Genomic DNA, 20,052 nt, shown 5'->3' on the forward strand with positions numbered 1-20,052 from the left:
AAGGTTACACAATGATATAAGACGTTATTAATCACAATCTGTAAGTTTAATTTCCAGCCAGAAGTGCTGCTCCATAAATTATTGGTAAAGTGTTGGGATGGGTCATGTGAGGTACCTTGGCTTTGCCACATCGCACCAGGGTTCCCATGAAGGCCACATTGCTGCGGGAGGTGATGTCATTGTTGGTGGGCTGGTGGGACGTGGACTTGGAGCAGGGAGTGGTCTCTCCCGTCAGACTGGACTCATCCACTGATAGGTCAGTTGCCTGGGAGAGAGAGGGGTGAAAGGTTTGCCAGTCACTACAGCAATTCTTTTGCTGCCAGCTTTTTTTGTAGAGCTAGTGAAGTCCCACCCATTGCAGATCTATGTTTATGTGTAAGAGTGAGGACGACAGTATCTTTTACAGCTTCTGAACAGGTGTGAGTGTATAATATACCTCAAAGAGTCGGAGATCAGCCGGGACTCTCTCCCCAACAGAGAGACAGACAGTGTCTCCAGGGACCAACTCCCGAGCCAGCATGCGCTCCAGGTGTCCTTCCCTCACACTAGTGGGGAGGGGGAGATGGAGAGACAGAAACAACGGGGAGAGCGAGACAGAGAGTGAGACAGAGAGCGCACAAGAAGAGAGAGACAAACGGGGAGAACGAGACAGAGAGCGAGACAGAGAGAGCGAGACAGAGGGAGCGCAAGAAGAGACAGAGAGAGAGGAGATAGAGAAAGAGACAGAAGATGGAATTGAACTGTAATCAGCAATGACCATGCTAATGCTACAGTATGCAAGCTATCATGCACTATGCTAGCTCCACCACCAGCATCCAAGGGCAACAGCTTGTAGCAGCCTGGGGATATGGAAGAGTGAGTGAGTGTGTGTGTGTGAGAGAATATTTTAAGGGGAGGGGGGGATCTTGTGTTTGAAGTGCAAATCTGGCCCTCTGGATCCTGTTTGAAGTGGAAATTACATCCATTTCTCCATGTCCCCTTTTCACTTCTTTCAGGAGGCACCAGTGATTTCTTTATCCCAGGATGTGTGCACTAAGTCTATGGGAGTGACGTCGGTCCTAAGCTGCTTCCACTGTCATGTTTGTCTGTCATTCCATATGTAGATACAATTAGTGATGGGTGGGAGAGAAAAACATAACAGAGAGCATTGGAGCGGAGAGAGGCAGTGCTCACCAGTGGCATTCTGGAGGCACAAGTTTTCCCAGCTCTTCAAGGGACTTCTCAGAGCGGTATTCCTTCAGAGAAACAGAGAGAGCATAGCTGAAACAACTCTCTACAAATGTCTTTGATCAGTTTTCATGCCCCTCATAAATGATGGAACAGCAATGCATTTCCAATGTTCTCTCTACAGAGACGAGCCCCACACGCACACACACACACACACAAACGTCTGTTCTGTTCCACTGTGATCTATTTGGCATCTGGCTTTGTGCTCTGAGAAAACACCATGACATCTGCAGAGAAACACACTGACTGACTCCCTGTCACAACTAACACAGTTCACAGAGTGAAGGCAAATAAAGAGGTCTCACCTGGACAAAGGCAACTGTAACCACTATTATAATGGCCTGTCAAGGAGAAAAAGAGGGATGGAGAGAGAGAGAGAGAGATAGAGATATATAAAAAATAGGTTAGCGCTTTACTCTCCATTCTCTGTAGTACCCAGTCTAATCCGTTGTCAGACATTTCTGGAGCACCATGGAATTACTCACAGTACTAAATGGTATACTATAAATAACCTGTGTGGTGATGGGGTTCCTTACCACTGTGATGCTGATGGCATCATCAAACTGGCGCATGAGCACACTGATGACAGCAGAGGCCAGTAGCAGCATGATGAGAGGATCCTTAAACTGGGGGAGGGAGAGAGGGAGAGAGGATGCCATCATTGAGCTGTTGCACTGCACGATCAATACCAATGTTCCACATCTGATGTGATCGGTAGTGACTTGTGTGAGTGTGTGTGACTGAATGAGTGAGTGACTATATAGAAGAGAAATAGAATAAGGGTCTCTGTACAGAGAAAGTAAGAAGCCCATTCATTTGTCAAACAAGGTCCTGGAAGCTGCCGGAAGGTTGTCTCACACACATAAGGTATACTGTATCTCAATGAAACAGTAATACTTTCAATGATACGGCAAACCTCCAACAGTCAGAAACTACATCTCTACATGTGAAACCTCTCTGGCAGACAGAGAGAGAGTAATGGCTGAATGTAGCCTGGTTCCTCTGGCAGACAGAGAGAGAGTAATGGCTGAATGTAGCCTGGTTCCTCTGGCAGACAGAGAGAGAGTAATGGCTGAATGTAGCCTGGTTCCTCTGGCAGACAGAGAGAGAGTAATGGCTGAATGTAGCCTGGTTCCTCTGGCAGACAGAGAGAGAGTAATGGCTGAATGCAGCCTGGTTCCTCTGGCAGACAGAGAGAGAGTAATGGCTGAATGTAGCCTGGTTCCTCTGGCAGACAGAGAGAGAGTAATAGCTGAATGTAGCCTGGTTCCTTTGGCAGACAGAGACAGAGAAAGAGAGTAATGGCTGAATGCAGCCTGGTTCCTCTGGCAGACAGAGAGAGAGTAATGGCTGAATGTAGCCTGGTTCCTCTGGCAGACAGAGACAGAGAGAGAGAGTAATGGCTGAATGCAGCCTGGTTCCTCTGGCAGACAGAGAGAGAGTAATGGCTGAATGTAGCCTGGTTCCTTTGGCAGACAGAGACAGAGAAAGAGAGTAATGGCTGAATGCAGCCTGGTTCCTCTGGCAGACAGAGACAGAGAGAGAGAGTAATGGCTGAATGTAGCCTGGTTCCTCTGGCAGACAGAGAGAGAGTAATGGCTGAATGTAGCCTGGTTCCTCTGGCAGACAGAGACAGAGAGAGAAAGAGAGTAATGGCTGAATGCAGCCTGGTTCCTCTGGCAGACAGAGACAGAGAAAGAGAGTAATGGCTGAATGCAGCCTGGTTCCTCTGGCAGACAGAGACAGAGAGAGAAAGAGAGTAATGGCTGAATGCAGCCTGGTTCCTCTGGCAGACAGAGAGAGAGAGTAATGGCTGAATGTAGCCTGGTTCCTCTGGCAGACAGAGACAGAGAAAGAGAGTAATGGCTGAATGTAGCCTGGTTCCTCTGGCAGACAGAGACAGAGAGAGACAGAGAGTAATGGCTGAATGCAGCCTGGTTCCTCTGGCAGACAGAGAGAGAGAGAGAAAGAGAGTAATGGCTGAATGCAGCCTGGTTCCTCTGGCAGACAGAGAGAGAAAGAGAGTAATGGCTGAATGCAGCCTGGTTCCTCTGGCAGACAGAGAGAGAAAGAGAGTAATGGCTGAATGCAGCCTGGTTCCTCTGGCAGACAGAGAGAGAGAGTAATGGCTGAATGTAGACTGGTTCCTCTGGCAGACAGAGACAGAGAAAGAGAGTAATGGCTGAATGCAGCTTGGTTCCTCTCTGGTTTCTTCCTAGGTTCCTGCCTTTTTAGGGAGCTTTTCCTAGCCACCTTGCTTCCATATCTGCATTGCTTGCTGTTTGGGGTTTCAGGCTGACTTTAGAGGCGAGGGGAGACTGACTAATCTACAAATCACCTTGCATCATAAATAACTACTCAATATTATTTGCAGATCAGTCAGTCGGCCACAATTGACCCATTACACATCATGGTTTTGATGCTCTCAAACACGGCCACTGACTGCACAGTGGGAGTACAGGCCCAATCTGTCATGTCTGGGCCAGACACTAATTAGCCAGCCAATGGTGCTGTGTTGCTGTCGCTCCCTTTGACAGGATAATTGAGGCAGCATGGCGAGCGGACAAAGCATCGAGTCTACCGTAATGAATGTGTTCAATACTTACATAGGGGTTCAAAATCAGAGAGGAGTGACAGAGTTTGATTAAAGGCCTCCAGAGCCCTGGTTTCCTGGTTACTTCTGACAGGAACAAGATCCCCCTGACAGGAACAAGATTCAAGGCCCAGTACCTTCCTAAATGCTGACATCACACTCTGGGACATCTTCTGTACACACAATTACCTCGTAGTCAGTAGGGCTCCCTGTAGTCTACAGGTATCTGGAATTCAACTGCTCTGTAGTTACTTGTCTGTTTTGCCTTGCACTTGAATTAAAACAAGGACATCACAGTCTTTGACTATGTATGTACCCACCGTCGGCCTCTCAGAGAGATGGATTCAACACCACTATGTACCCACCGTCGGCCTCTCAGAGAGATGGATTCAACACCACTATGTACCCACCGTCGGCCTCTCAGAGAGATGGATTCAACACCACTATGTACCCACCGTCGGCCTCTCAGAGAGATGGATTCAACACCACTATGTACCCACCGTCGGCCTCTCAGAGAGATGGATTCAACACCAATATGTACCCACCGTCGGCCTCTCAGAGAGATGGATTCAACACCACTATGTACCCACCGTCGGCCTCTCAGAGAGATGGATTCAACACCACTATGTACCCACCGTCGGCCTCTCAGAGAGATGGATTCAACACCACTATGTACCCACCGTCGGCCTCTCAGAGAGATGGATTCAACACCACTATGTACCCACCGTCGGCCTCTCAGAGAGATGGATTCAACACCAATAGGTACAGTGCTTTTTAGAGCACAGTCTGATAACAGTGATAAATGACTCTTCACGCCACCAGTTCATCCTCTGGGATGCTAAAAACAGATGAAAATCTGTAGCGGCAATGAGGTGCAGCGAAAGGGGAGATAATGATGATGATGATGCCAAACTAAAGCCTTGTGCTGCTTTCTCACTTTGCTGCTAAAAATACTGGTGAGAAGATCACACACACACACACACAAAACACACAAAACACACACACACACACACACACACACACACACACACACACACAGACTTTTTGCGGATCTGAGCTGATGGTGTGAGCCTCCAGGAGACAGGGAGAGATGGAGCTGAGCTGATGGTGTGAGCCTCCAGGAGACAGGGAGAGATGGAGCTGAGCTGATGGTGGGAGCCTCCAGGAGACAGGGGCTGAGCTGATGGTGGGAGCCTCCAGGAGACAGGGAGAGATGGGGCTGAGCTGATGGTGGGAGCCTCCAGGAGACAGGGGCTGAGCTGATGGTGGGAGCCTCCAGGAGACAGGGGCTGAGCTGATGGTGGGAGCCTCCAGGAGACAGGGAGAGATGGGGCTGAGCTGATGGTGGGAGCCTCCAGGAGACAGGGAGAGATGGGGCTGAGCTGATGGTGGGAGCCTCCAGGAGACAGGGAGAGATGGAGCTGAGCTGATGGTGGGAGCCTCCAGGAGACAGGGAGAGATGGAGCTGAGCTGATGGTGGGAGCCTCCAGGAGACAGGGAGAGATGGAGCTGAGCTGATGGTGGGAGCCTCCAGGAGACAGGGAGAGATGGAGCTGAGCTGATGGTGTGAGCCTCCAGGAGACAGGGAGAGATGGAGCTGAGCTGATGGTGTGAGCCTCCAGGAGACAGGGAGAGATGGAGCTGAGCTGATGGTGGGAGCCTCCAGGAGACAGGGAGAGATGGAGCTGAGCTGATGGTGGGAGCCTCCAGGAGACAGGGAGAGATGGAGCTGAGCTGATGGTGGGAGCCTCCAGGAGACAGGGAGAGATGGAGCTGAGCTGATGGTGGGAGCCTCCAGGAGACAGGGAGAGATGGAGCTGAGCTGATGGTGGGAGCCTCCAGGAGACAGGGAGAGATGGAGCTGAGCTGATGGTGGGAGCCTCCAGGAGACAGGGAGAGATGGAGCTGAGCTGATGGTGGGAGCCTCCAGGAGACAGGGAGAGATGGAGCTGAGCTGATGGTGGGAGCCTCCAGGAGACAGGGAGAGATGGAGCTGAGCTGATGGTGGGAGCCTCCAGGAGACAGGGAGAGATGGAGCTGAGCTGATGGTGGGAGCCTCCAGGAGACAGGGAGAGATGGGGCTGAGCTGATGGTGGGAGCCTCCAGGAGACAGGGAGAGCACCAGATTGCTGCTCTGTTCTGTACAGATAACCTGCCTGACTGGCACAGCCCAAACTAGTGACAGATTAAAGACCCGAATGCTTGTAGCTCTTCACTCAGAGAGAGTGTGTGTGTGTGGGGCAATAGTGCTTCTAACAGATTTCACACACACAAACAAATTAGCTAGCTAGACTGGACCATCTGGTAGTTCAGTAACTCAGGCCTCGTCAGGCGTGTCAGGCCTCAAGCCATGAGGAGGAATCTGAAGAGGAATCTGATCTAACAACAGAGGAGGAATCTGATCTGACAACAGAGGAGTCAGGGGAGGGGGGAATGGCACCCTCCCAATTCAGAAGATAGGGAGGGATGAATACAATAGAGGTGAATGAATACTGTGATTAATATTCTAGATAATTATTCTATGTAATCTTGAGTACTGCCCTGTACTGGGCAGTACTGCCTTTCTATGGACGCTGACCCTGTCACCTAGGGGAGTTAGGTTTGGGTCTTAAGCGTTCTGGGACAAATGGTGTTGAGAAAATACCATAAAATATGGAATGGAGAATGGAAAATGGTGTTACTGATTGAACCAGATCAGAGGCTGTTCTATCTGGCTAGATCCAAAGTGCCTCTGTAATTATGATCAGTACTTTAAAAAAAATATTTAAAAAAAAAGAATTTCCCCACTGCAATTTAAACCAACCAAAGCGCCGAAGTACAGCAATGGCTCATGGCATAATTACGTATTTTTTGATATGTTTCCATGGCAACAGGAGGCTGCATCTCACATCAACCACGTGATGAGTAAGTGGCTGATCTTTCTTCTTCAGCAGGGTATCAAAGGGGTTGAAACAAAGAAGGAACACAGAGAGAGGGAGTGAGAGTGGAACGGGAGAGAGAGACGGGGGAGAGCGAGCGGGTGGGGGGAGAGAGAGGGTGGGGGGAGAGAGAGAGCGAGAGGGGGGAGAGAGAGGGTGGGGGGAGAGAGAGCGAGAGAGGGGGGGAGAGAGAGGGGGGAGAGAGAGCGAGAGAGAGCGAGAGAGGGGGGGAGAGAGCAAGAGGGGGGAGAGAGAAAGGGGGGTACAGCATCCCTCATTCTCTCCATCTCTCTGTGTGAAGGAGAAAAACGGCCTCTCAGGGCGGCAGCTCTATATTTATCCGACCGCTCATCACTTTGCTTCTGGCCACGGAAGACAGAAACCAGGCAGAATAGAGCGGCCCAGTTTTTTCCTCCTCTTCTCTCCCTCCCTCCTACCCCAGAGGACACTGGGAGCTTTTGTCCTTGCAAAAGAAGTCAAGAGCGATCCAAGAGCGGGGCGGAGGGAGGACAGCAGGTGATCTGTGATATTTCACATGTACTAAACACTACAGCATGTAGGGAGCTGCTTCTGAAACCTGGAGCCCTACTGCAGCTTCGGCTTCAGCACTCGCTGGAAATGTCTTGTCAGTGGTGGGATGCTGTGCTAGAACTCCTGTATCAAAGCCAGGATGTATCAGGTGTGAGGGTGTTCCCCTTTCTGCTTATTTAGGCTTCACACACACATGTACTACAACGCTATAATAACGGTATGAATTTCAGCTTTGGGTAGCTTCCCTTCACTCTCCAGGGAGTTGTACTTTTTCAGCTTGACGTAGACAAGGGATTTGCAGTTCTATCCGCCACTCACCTGGGAGATGTACTTCCTCCAGAGAGGCTCCTCCTCATTGATGTCGAACTCATTCCAGCCATGGTAGGCACGGCGACGGGTGACCTCACTGTGGGTCAGGCCGTACTGCAGGTCAGCCTGAGGGAAGGAGCAGGGTTACCAACAACAACGCTGTCAGGTGACTAGCGTGTGATGACGAGATGAGGGGCTCACCCTTCAGTATGCTGGTGCTGTTTGACAGCTCAGTGATGCTGACTAGGCCTAACTCGTGTCACCTAACTATCTTAAGATGAATGCATTAACTAAGTCGTCTGGATAAGAGTGCCTGCTAAACGACTCAAATGTCTATGCACTAATGGTAATGGAATACAACGTTAGTAAATTCTACATTTTTCACTGTGCCATACGTACCTGCAGGACACACGTTACTTCGTTCACTGGTAATTGGCTGGCTTGTTTTGAAGTTAGTACTGGAACCATGGTTTTATCTTCATATTGGGGTTGTTTCTCGGGAAGCTGCAGCAGACAGACAATAACATTAGGAGAAACAAGACATATCCATATCCATTATCCTTGTATATAGCCCCAGTATTGGGATTTTATTGTGTTACTATTTTCCTTTAGTTTATTTAGCAAATTTTTCTTACTTTTTTTAAAACTCTGCATTGTTAGTGAAGGGCTGGTAAGTAAGCATTTCACTGTAAAGTCTACACCTGTTGTATTCGGCGCATGTGACAATTTGATTTGATTTAACAACCAAAAATGTAATCCCTTGCATATTTAGTGTAGTCCAGGCAGCATGATGCTAAAACTACACCCACAGAGATTAGATGGTAGCCCTTCTCATCACGCCATAGCCTTTGCTATATCATAGCTTTAAGATTAAGGCTGCACTTCGCTCCCCTATGCTAATGCTAGTTCTGCCATTAGGCCAGATGTCCTACTGACCCCCAGGTTCCACCAGGCAGCCAAACACTCATACGAGGTCACCGAGATCAGGCATACCAGGACTAAGGCACAAACATGTTTCATGACAATCAACAAATCAACAGCTTTTTGGTGATCGTTTTTTCAAAAGACAAAAAAAGCATGATGGGAAAAAGTACTTCACAGCAACGTACCATGTGCCAACTGGTTGCAATGCAGAGCGAAGTTATCTAATCCATCAACTGAGGTCCAGCAAAAGGCAGTCTGCTGTGCTCCCTCTGCCAACATAGACAGTCAACACCTGTGGTTACTCGTCAGCCCTCCTCGTCAAACAAACCATCTCACTCAGTTGCCGTAGAGAGGACTGTAGACAGGCAATGACACAGTAACCGTACGACAGGCAGGAGGATGAATGACCTGTTCTGTTCCTCTTCATCGCCACCGGCCGCACCTCCTGGTCCTGCCCGTAACATCTACTGCTAAAAAGGTATCCAACCAACATCTGTCTGTGTGTCTCACAACACCCCCAGAATCACCAAAATCCCGCTCCTTCTCCTCCCTCGCCTGGTGTCTTCCCTCATTCCTCTCCGCCATTTAGATGAGACAAAGTATCTTACATAAGTAAGGAGGCTGGAGAGTGTTCTGTTAGCCTGAGAGGATTCTATCTAATTAAGAGTGACAAGAGCTTAAACCTGGATCAGACTCTGTCTGTCTCCCCTCATCTTCACTCCCTCTCCCCTTCTCCCCCCTCTCACTCCACTCGGTGTAGAATAATGAATGAAAAGATCACACTTCTTTCTGTGGAAGTGAAGAGCTCTAGAAGAAAAGCTGTAGAGAAGGAGAGGGCCTAGAGGCATGGAGGAGTGAATGAGTAGAGAACCCTCGCTCTTCCTCTCCTCGTCCTTCCTCTCTCTTTACCATCTTCTAACCGCTCTTTAGTCTTCTCCCTACTCAGGTTCTGACAAGAGGCAGTAATTCCCACTCTACAGGGTTACTCATTTCCTGGCCAGCCAGATAGGCTAGCTACCTGGAGCAGAGGCATGGCCAGCCAGATAAGTCAAAAACCTACAGCCCAATCAATCAAAAAAGCCAACAAAACAAACGTTTATCTATTTTACACAGAAAGACACTATAGTTAGCTAAATGAAGAGTTAGATAAAGTAGCCTTCTTATACCAGGGGAACATCCCCAGAAAGGTTATATTACACCAAGTGAATGCAAACCCTAACAGACAGATACAAATGAATACACCCTAACAAACACACAATCTATCAAGGCTCTCCAATAGTGCTGAGCCATGTCTTTTAAACAACTAATTGACCTGTCGATTTTTTTTCTGTGAGCTCAATGCACACATTGCACAGTTTCTCCAGAGATGAATCAGATCCAAGTCTGAACTGTGCGATGTAATAGGGGGTTGTAGTTTCCCACAGGCCAATATTCTACATAGTTTAGGGCATAAAATGTGGTAATTAACTACAATGACCATAATCCATTGCACATCTTCTTGTCCGGTCTGTGTTTATTTTACGCCTGCTACAGAAAAGAGAAGAATGCACTATTGTGAGGGAATATAAAGAGCCGCTGTTGCATTGCGAGGTATCTCTACGTGAAAATACATAATCTAAGTGATTGATAGTTGATAGTCAGCAGTCATAAAAGTAGGTCTTATTTACTTATAATAACTACTAAAATAGATCTATAGAGATGATGACTTGGAATGAAATAATAAAGTCATAAAAAAAAGTGTAATATACACAACTTAAATATCTTATTAAAGTAAAGTATTGTGAATAACTGATAAGTTATCAGCAGTAATGGACAGTCACTACCATCATGGGACTTGTATTAATTGTTTTATTCTGTGTTGTTACAGCATTTCAACCCACATAAAGCATAGTGCATTTAATGTTGTTTTTTAAAATAAAAACACTTGATTATTATTATTATTTTTTAAACGAACCGAAATCGAACAGACCTCAAAAAGCACTAACCACTCAGCACTACTCTCCAGCCCTGTTCCTGGAGAGATACCCTCCTGTAGGTTTTCACTCCAGCCCTGTTCCTGGAGAGATACCCTCCTGTAGAGGAACATATTTCATTTACACATAGTAGAATAACCTAACAGCACAAGAACTTGCATTACCCAAAACAGTTACAAGCAATACAAAAATAAAAATGCTCCAATAAATATTTAAAATGAGCAAGGGGGACAAGAGTCTCAAGTTTAGTCTGCAGGCTATTCCATAGGCAAGGAGCGTAACAGGAAAAGGCAGCCATACCCAACTCTGTGGAAATCGCATGGGCCTCAAATGTAATCCATGCTTGAGACCTGGTTTTAGGAATTATAATTCTAATATTGATGAGTGATGATAAATAACAAGGTAGCTTATTCAGAAGTGCTTTATAGACAAACACGAGAGCATGTTGTTCTCGTCTCATGGACAGCGAAGTCCAACCCACATTTTGATATAAAACACAGTGGTGGGTTCTGTAGCTAGCACCCGTAATAAACCTAAGTGTGCAATGATAAGTAGCATTCAGCGATTTAAGTGTTGATGCCGTAGCGTGCATGTAAATAATATCCCCATAATCTATAAGAGACATAAAAGTAGCTTGCGCAATTTTTATTCTATTTGTAGAGGACAAGCATGTCCTGTTTCTATAGAGGAAGCCTAGCTTGATTTTTAGCCATTTACAAAGTTCGTCAATATGCATTTTAAAAGACAGGGATATGGTTGGATGATAAACTAAGTATTTATATGCAGAGACCTGATTAATTCGAGAGCCATCTAAGCTCGTAAGTGCAAGTGTATTTTCAACCAACTTTTTGAACCTATTAAAAATTCATAAAATGTGTTTTCTTTGCATTTAAAACAAGTTTCAGCTGTATAAAAGGCCCTTGTAATATCTTAAAATCTGTCTCCAATAGTGGTAATGCTTGGTCAGCCGTTGAAGCGATAGAGTACATGACAGTGTCATCAGCATATAAATGAATTTGACACTATCTCAACACCGATATTGTTTAATTGCCTTCCCTGTGGCTCAGTTGGTAGAGCATGGTGTGTGCAACGCCAGGGTTGTGGGTTCGATTCCCACGGGGGGCCAGTACAAAAAAAAAATGAAAATGAAATGTATGTATTCACTACTGTAAGTCGCTCTGGATAAGAGAGTCTGCTAAATGACTAAAATGTAAATGTATGTAGAGAGTGAACAGTAATGGACCAAGTATAGAACCTTGTGGGACCCCTTTAACCAACTCCGATGCCGTCGACTAACAGCCTGACTCCTATCCTTTAGATAGTCATGAAACCAATGACAGGCATCCAGTCCCAGTCCTATTGACGACAGCTTACCCAAAAGTATTGCATGGTCTACAGTGTCAAAAGCTTTAGATAAATCTATGAACAAGGCGGCACAGTACTTTCTATTATCTAGGGCATTAGTAATATAATTTACAACACGTACAGTGGCCGTAATAGTACTGTGTTTAGATCTAAAGCCAGATTGATTACTAGAAAGAATATTGTTAACAGTTAAAAAAGATTGTAGTTGCCTATTCACCAGTGACTCGAATTTTAGCCAAACAGGAGAGCTTAGAGATGGGCCGATAATTATCCAATTCACTACCATCACCTCCCTTGAAGAGTGGTAAAACAAAAGCCGTTTTCCAAGATTTAGGAATCTTTCCTACGACAAATGTTTAATTAAAAATATGCGTCACTACAACAGCAATAATAGGTGCCGCACACTTGAGTAAATACGGATCCAGATTGTCAGCGCCTAATGATTTCTTAGAATCTATAGCAGATAGTGCAGATAAGACCTCATCTTCTGTGACTTTTTGAAAATTAAAAACCGGCTTACTGTTTTCCACATCAGCTGAAGACCGAGGGACTGAAACAATAGACTGGTCAGGATCACGTTGGCCATTTTTTCTTTCAAAAAGAAAACCACCAGAAATAAAATGCTTATTAAAAACATCACAAATTTCAGTTCGGTCACTGATGATCCCAGATTCCGATGTAATTGGGAAGGGAAGTCAAGGAGTTCTCGTTTAAGTGAGTTGACAGTTTTCCAGAATTTAGTGGGATCACCAGCAGACTCTGTCATAGCATCAAATCACAGGAGAACCAAGGATTAGTTTGATTTTTTCCTCTTAAGTCGCTTTAACGGGCGTGTTTATCAGCCATGAAGGTAAAAATGTATGAAAAGAAAGAGAATGCTAAAACTGGGTCCATTATGCCGTTTAAGGATAAAAGCTCAATAATAAAGGTCATGGATAAAAGCTTGTTCTGAGAAGTGTTTATAGTTTCTCTTTAGAATTATACGGGGGTCAGGTTTTTTTTTGCCTAGTATCTCCGATACATGCAATAGGGCAGTGGTCACTGATGTCATTAGCAAATAACCCACTAGCTATATATTTGTGAGGTGTATTTGTTAAGATAAGGTCTATTAATGTAGATTTTTGGGGGTATAGTTATTAGTTGAGTAAGATTTAGTTCGTTACAAATATCTTTTAATTTAAACGATGATGGCATCAGCCAGTCCAGATTGAGATCTCCGATAATCAATAATTCAGAGTTTACATAATTAGACATTAACTCAAACAATTTTCTTAGTGCAGATACCAGAGCTGAGGGTGGGAGATCGATCAGATACCGGAGCTGAGGGTGGGCGATAGAGCAGATACCGGAGCTGAGGGTGGGCGATAATCTCCCGCTAGCGTTAATAGTGCATTATGACCAAGGACTAGAGGTCGACCGATTAATCGGAATGGCCGATTAATTAGGGCCGGTTTCAAGTTTTCATAACAATCGGTAATCGGTATTTTTGGCCATCGATTTGCTGTTTTTTTTAACACCTTTATTTAACTAGGCAAGTCAGATTAAGAACACATTCTTATTTTCAATGACGACCTAGGAACGGGGGTTAACTGCCTTGTTCAGGGGGGACTCGGGGATTCGTTTTTGCAACCTTCTGGTTACTAGTCCAACGCTCTAACCACCTGCCTTACATTGCACTCCACGAGGAGCCTGCATGGCAGGCTGACTACCTGTTACGCGAGGGCAGCAAGAAGCCAAGGTAAGTTGCTAGCTAGCATTAAACTTATCTTAGAAAAAAACTATCAATCTTAACAATCACTAGTTAAACTAGTAATATCATCAACCAAGTGTAGTTATCTAACGTGTCCTGCGTTGCACATAATTGATGCGGTGCCTGTTAATTTCTCATTGAATCACAGCCTACTTCGACAAACCGGTGATGATTTAACAAGCGCATTTGCAAAAAAAAGCACCTAACCATAAACATCAATGCCTTTCTTTAAAATCAATACACAAGTATATATTTTTAAACCTGCATATTTAGTTAATATTGCCTGCTAACATGAAATTGTGTCACTGCTCTTGCGTTCATTGCCTGGCTCGTTGCAAACTAATTTGCCAGAATTTTACGTAATTATGACAACCATTGAAGGTTGTGTAATGTAACAGGAATATTTAGACTTAGGGATGCCACCCGTTAGATAGAATGCGGACCGGTTCCGTATTTTACTGAAAGAAAAAAATGCTTTGTTTTCGAGATGATAGTTTCCGGATTCGACCATATTAATGACCTAAGGCTCATATTTCTGTGTGTTTATTATATTATAATTAAGTCTATGATTTGATAGCATTCATTCAAACAGCACTTTCGTGCATTTTGCCAGCAGCTCTTCACAATGCATTGCACCGTTTATGACTTCAAGCCTGTCAACTCCCAAGATTAGGCTGGTGTAACCGATGTGAAATGGCTAGCTAGTTAGCAGGTGCATGCTAATAGCGTTTCAAATGTCACTCGCTCTGAGACTTGGAGTAGTTGTTTCCCTTGCTCTACATGGGTAACGCTGCTTCGAGGGCGGCTGTTGTCGATGTGTTCCTGGTTCGAGCCCAGGTAGGAGCGAGGAGAGGGACGGAAGCTATACTGTTACACTGGCAATACTAAAGTGCCTATAAGAACATCCAATAGTCAAAGGTATATGAAATACAAATGGTATAGAGAAAAATTGTCCTATAATAACTACAACCTAAAACATCTTACCTGGGAATACTGAAGACTCGTGTTAAAAGGAACCACCAGCTTTCATATGTTCCCATGTTCTGAGCAAGGCACTTAAACGTTAGCTTTTTTACATGGCACATATTGCACTTTTACTTTCTTCTCCAACACTTTGTTTTTGCATTATTTAAACCAAATTGAACATGTTTCATTATTTATTTGAGGCTAAATTTATTTTATTGATGTATTATATTAAGTTAAAGTGTTCATTCAGTATTGTTGTAATTGTCATTATTGCAAACAATTTTTTTTTTAAAATAAATAATTATAATAATAAAAAATTACAAAATTATAATAAATTTAAAAAATATAATAATAATAATAATAATAATAATAATAATAATAATACGGCCGATTAATCGGTAGCGGCTTTTTTTGGGCCTCCAATAATTGGTATCGGCGTTGAAAAATCATAATCGTCGACCTCTACCAAGGACCACATTTAGAACTAAGCATTCATACTGTTCAGGAACAGAAGTTGAAATGGACACAGTGACATCTAGGTTGCATTTAACATATATAGCAATACCTCCACCTCTACCCACTCTGTCTGCTCTATAGACATTATACCCAGCTAACAGAACATCTGAGTCTGGAACAGAGACACAGAGCCAGGATTCAGATATAATCATTATGTCAGCATGTGATTGCGAGACCAGTATTTCAATGAAATCTAGCTTTTGGATCAAGCTTCTAGCATTCAAATGAATAATTCCTAGGCCACTATTTCGAGAGCTCATATCAGATGGAGCATTCAAGGTAATATTAGATGAGCGACGCTTCCTTGTGTAACTACTGACAGGCCTGAGTTGGATGGAGATGAGATTACTTCTAACAATACCCCTCTGCCTGTGCGAGGAAGTGGCAACACAGTACCTTGACAGTAGTGTAACAATAACATAAAGTCCATCAAAAGTTTCATCCATGTTAGCAGCACCTGTAGAACTATTTAAAGCTATGGGGGGAGCAGTCAGTATAGCCTGATGGGGAATCAACCAATTCCGATATCAACCCCCATGGCTATATATTGTCAATTCTCACATGCCCTGTATGAGGCTATAGTGAGAGCCAGGTTTGAGGAGAGAATGCTTGTACTAGAGGTCGACCGATTATGATTTTTCAACGCCGATACCGATTATTGGAGGACCCCAAAAAATCCGCTCCCGATTAATCGGCCGATTATTATTATGCTGGGTTTTTTTTTTTTATATGTATATATACACACATTCACACACACACACAGCTCTTAAGTGACAACAATACTGAAGAGTCTGCTTAGGAGACAAATACTCTCAACTGTTTGAATAATAAAAATAGAGTTTAAGTTACCTGTGATGAATGCTGAAAACAAAAACTGTAATTTCTATATGCAGGAAATCCTATTTTAATAATGGGCATGGTAAGAATTGACTACCAAAGTGCGAGTCAAAATTCCCATGACACCTTCTAGGAAAACCTGAAAAGCGGTTCCTTCATTTATTCCATAGGATATTTTTAGATTAACTTAAATAAGGTCTGTGTTTGGTTTAGGGTTACACCACCATGCCAATGTTATAACTGTGTAGATATCCATAGGATATAACTCTGATCAATGTAAGCGAAGATACATTTTTTTTGTAGAGTGGATTTATGAAAATATGTTGACGCCGAGGCGGTTTAAGCACAAAACACAGACCTTATTTGAAGTAGATCAAGACATTCTCTATGGAAGACATGAACGGTAAAATAACGAAGGAACCCCTTTCAAGATCAGCCGCAAGTTATTACAGGAATTATGACGCGTCGACTATTTCTCTCTAAACCATATACCTTTGACTATTACGAGCCTGCTGCTGCCTACCACCGCTCAGTCAGACTGCTCTATCAAATATCAAATCATAGACTTAACTATAATATAATAAACCTTAGGTCATTAATATGGTAAAATCCGGAAACTATCATCTCGAAAACATTATTCTTTCAGTGACATACGGAACCGTTCCGTATTTTATCTAACGGGTGGCATCCATAAGTCTAAATATTCCTGTTACATCGCACAACCTACAATGTTATTTCATAGTTCCGTAAAATTCTGGCAAATTAGTTCGCAACGAGACAGATTCTGTATACCCTGATTCTGCGTGCAACGAACGCAAGAGAACTGACACAATTTCACCTGGTTAATATTGCCTGCTAACCTGGATTTCTTTTAGCTAAATATGCAGGTTTAAAAATATATACTTCTGTGTATTGATTTTAAGAAAGGCATTGATGTTTATGGTTAGGTACAGTCGTGCAACGATTGTGCTTTTTTTTCGCAAATGCGCTTTTGTTAAATCATCCCAGTTTGGCGAAGTAGGCTGTCTTTGTTAGGAAGAAATAGTCTTCACAGTTCGCAACGAGCCAGGCGGCCCAAACTGCTGCATACACCCTGACTCTGTTTGCAAGAGAAGTGACACATTTTCCATAGTTAAAATAAATTCATGTTAGCAGGCAATATTAACTAAATATGCAGGTTTAAAAATATATACTTGTGTATTGATTTTAAGAAAGACATTGATGTTTATGGTTAGGTACACGTCGGAGCAAAGACAGTCCTTTTTCGCGAATGCGCACCACATCGATTATATGCAAAGCAGGACAGGCTAGATAAACTAGTAATATCATCAACCATGTGTAGTTAACTAGTGTTTATGATTGATTGATTGTTTTTTTATAAGGTAAGTTTAATGCTAGCTAGCAACTTACCTTGGCAACGTAAAGCAGGTGGTTAGAGCGTTGGGCTAGTTAACGTAAGGTTGCATCCCCAAGCTGACAAGGTAAAAATCTGTCGTTCTGCATTTACATTTTAGTCATTTAGCAGACGCTCTTATCCAGAGCGACTTACAGTAGTGAATGCATACATTTCAATTCATTTCATACATTTTTTTATTCCCCCCCCACCCCCCGTACTGGCCCCCTGTGGGAATCGAACCCACAACCCTGGCGTTGCAAACACCATGCTCTACCAACTGCCCCTGAACAAGGCAGTTAACCCACCGTTCCTAGGCCGTCATTGAAAATAAGAATGTGTTCTTTAACTGACTTGCCTAGTTAAATAAAGGTTAAAAAAAAAAATTATGTAATACTAAATTTAAAAAAATATATATATTAAAAAAATATATATATATTTGGCAAATCGGTGCCCAAAAATACCGATTGTTATGAAAACTTGAAATCGGCCCTAATTAATTGGCCATTCCAATTAATCGGTCGACCTCTAGCTTGTACCATACCTATTCAGATGTAATCCATCCCGGAGAAATACATTTGGTCGATGTAGAAAAGCTGTAAAATTGTCCACATATTGTATGCTTATTGAACAACAATAACCTTTAAGTCAGATGTGTAGCTGGCGTATACGACTGAAATGATTATCCGTAGAGCGTGGAGACGGGAACGGACCTGAAATAACGCATTGTTTACCTGATTTAACTACAGTATGAATCAGTGATTTAAAGTCCTTTTTAAGTTGCTCAGATTCCTGTAGTTGAATATCATTTGACCCTACATGGACAGTGATAGCTGAAGCAGTCGGGTGTTTACTAATGAGTAGCGGGATCATACAGTCCATGATTAGCTAGTTGATAAACTGAACCAGGTTAGTTACAACTGGGGTTGGAGTGAAAGCCTACAGGAGGATAGATCTCCAGGAACAGAGTTGGAGAGCTCTGGTCTAGATGTAATGCTGTGCTTCAGGCGTTGCTGGAGGCCTATCCTATGAGGACAATCTGAAGAAGTGCAAGGTGTGCTATGCTTCAACCATGACCTTTAACCTTAACCCCTGCAAGAGAAAAAAAGCCCCTTACAGGTGTAACAAGTTCTCCAGCAAACCTTTTTTCAAGTGGTGACTAGCGAGCCAATCCATTCTCTCGGCTACACTGACAGAATGGGCCCCTCTAACATTCTGAGAGAGGCAGATGGAGAGAGGCAGAGAGAGAGAGATGGAGAGAGGCAGAGAGAGAGAGATGGAGAGAGGGAGAGAGAGGCAGAGGGAGAGAGAGGCAGAGAGAGGCAGAGAGAGGCAGAGAGAGGCAGAGAGAGGCAGAGAGAGGCAGAGAGGGGTGGGGGATTTGTCCATAACCTGGATTTGTCCTCTGGTTGAGTATTCTTCTGACTTACTTCATTCTTCTTCTTTTATCCATGCAACTCTTCACCTGTCTGTAATTTAGTGACCAGTTGAAATGACATGTTATTGCAGTTAGGCTTATACCATGGCTTGGCTGAATACTCCATTCTGATTGGTCGAGAGAGTGTTGTATTTTATGATATACGCAACACAAAACCTGCTATACTGTAGAACGCCACACCAGGCAGCGGCAAGTTGATACCGTGAGAAAGGGGCTTTGAAAGAAAGATGAGGGTGGTGATAAGGCTAGGTTACTGCTGTACACTGATTCAACTTCCCCTATGCTCACTACCAGCTTCTTAGTGTAAACACGTCAAATCAAACAGAAACAGAGCTATACGTCAGCATTTCTACTCTCGCTTCAGAAGAACTGCGATTAGGAAGACAAAGGAAGGATTTTCCCTACTAGAATTTGATCACAAGTTAATTCATCCACTCGATCCTGTGTCCCTGACTGTGTCAATCCATCACATTTTACTCCACATCCTCGTCAATCCATCTTGTTGGAGACCCCTGCCTTAAACTAACCCTATATGGACACAGTGACAGACAGACTAACCCTATGGACACAGTGACAGACAGACTAACCCTATGGACACAGTGCAAACAATGGTGCTGTTAGTTTGACTAAACTTTCTAACCCATTGGCCAACCGCATTTAGGCTACGTTACCACCAAGCCAACCGCATTTAGGCTACGTTATCACCAAGCCAACCGCATTTAGGCTACGTTATCACCAAGCCAACCGCATTTAGGCTACGTTACCACCAAGCCAACCGCATTTAGGCTACGTTACCACCAAGCCAACCGCATTTAGGCTACGTTACCACCAAGCCAACCGCATTTAGGCTACGTTACCACCAAGCCAACCGCATTTAGGCTACGTTACCACCAAGCCAGCCGCATTTAGGCTACGTTACCACCAAGCCAGCCGCATTTAGGCTACGTTACCACCAAGCCAACCGCATTTAGGCTACGTTACCACCAAGCCAACCGCATTTAGGCTACGTTACCACCAAGCCAACCGCATTTAGGCTACGTTACCACCAAGCCAACCGCATTTAGGCTACGTTACCACCAAGCCAACTGCATTTAGGCTACGTTACCACCAAGCCAACCGTATTTAGGCTACGTTACCACCAAGCCAACTGTATTTAGGCTACGTTACCACCAAGCCAACTGTATTTAGGCTACATTACCACCAAGCCAACAAAGAGAACTCAGTAACCTAGCCCACAGAGAACCAAACACACAGATGCAATCTGTCTCACACACACACACACACACACAATAGGTGTTGGGTCCAGGTCCAT

General features: G+C 44.2%; 1 protein-coding gene across 5 annotated transcripts in view; it reads right to left on the reverse strand.

The window, feature by feature from the left end:
* Positions 1 to 20,052, reverse strand: part of LOC115177551 (calcium-transporting ATPase type 2C member 1) — a 63,701-nt gene that overhangs the window by 29,227 nt on the left and 14,422 nt on the right. For 4 of the 5 annotated variants that reach the window (XM_029738442.1, XM_029738445.1, XM_029738443.1 and 1 more), the window contains 7 exons: positions 7,978 to 8,082; positions 7,588 to 7,704; positions 1,764 to 1,853; positions 1,533 to 1,568; positions 1,174 to 1,235; positions 437 to 545; positions 116 to 265 (listed from right to left, as the gene is read on the reverse strand). In XM_029738442.1, coding sequence (XP_029594302.1) covers positions 116 to 265; positions 437 to 545; positions 1,174 to 1,235; positions 1,533 to 1,568; positions 1,764 to 1,853; positions 7,588 to 7,704; positions 7,978 to 8,082 — 669 coding nt within the window. Of the gene's footprint in view, positions 1 to 115; positions 266 to 436; positions 546 to 1,173; positions 1,236 to 1,532; positions 1,569 to 1,763; positions 1,854 to 7,587; positions 7,705 to 7,977; positions 8,083 to 8,687; positions 8,772 to 20,052 lie in introns of those variants that run through there. The other variant, XM_029738444.1, reaches the window with a different exon arrangement.

The sequence above is a fragment of the Salmo trutta genome, chromosome 37 (assembly GCF_901001165.1).
Source record: "Salmo trutta chromosome 37, fSalTru1.1, whole genome shotgun sequence".
Taxonomy (NCBI): Eukaryota; Metazoa; Chordata; class Actinopteri; order Salmoniformes; family Salmonidae; genus Salmo; species Salmo trutta.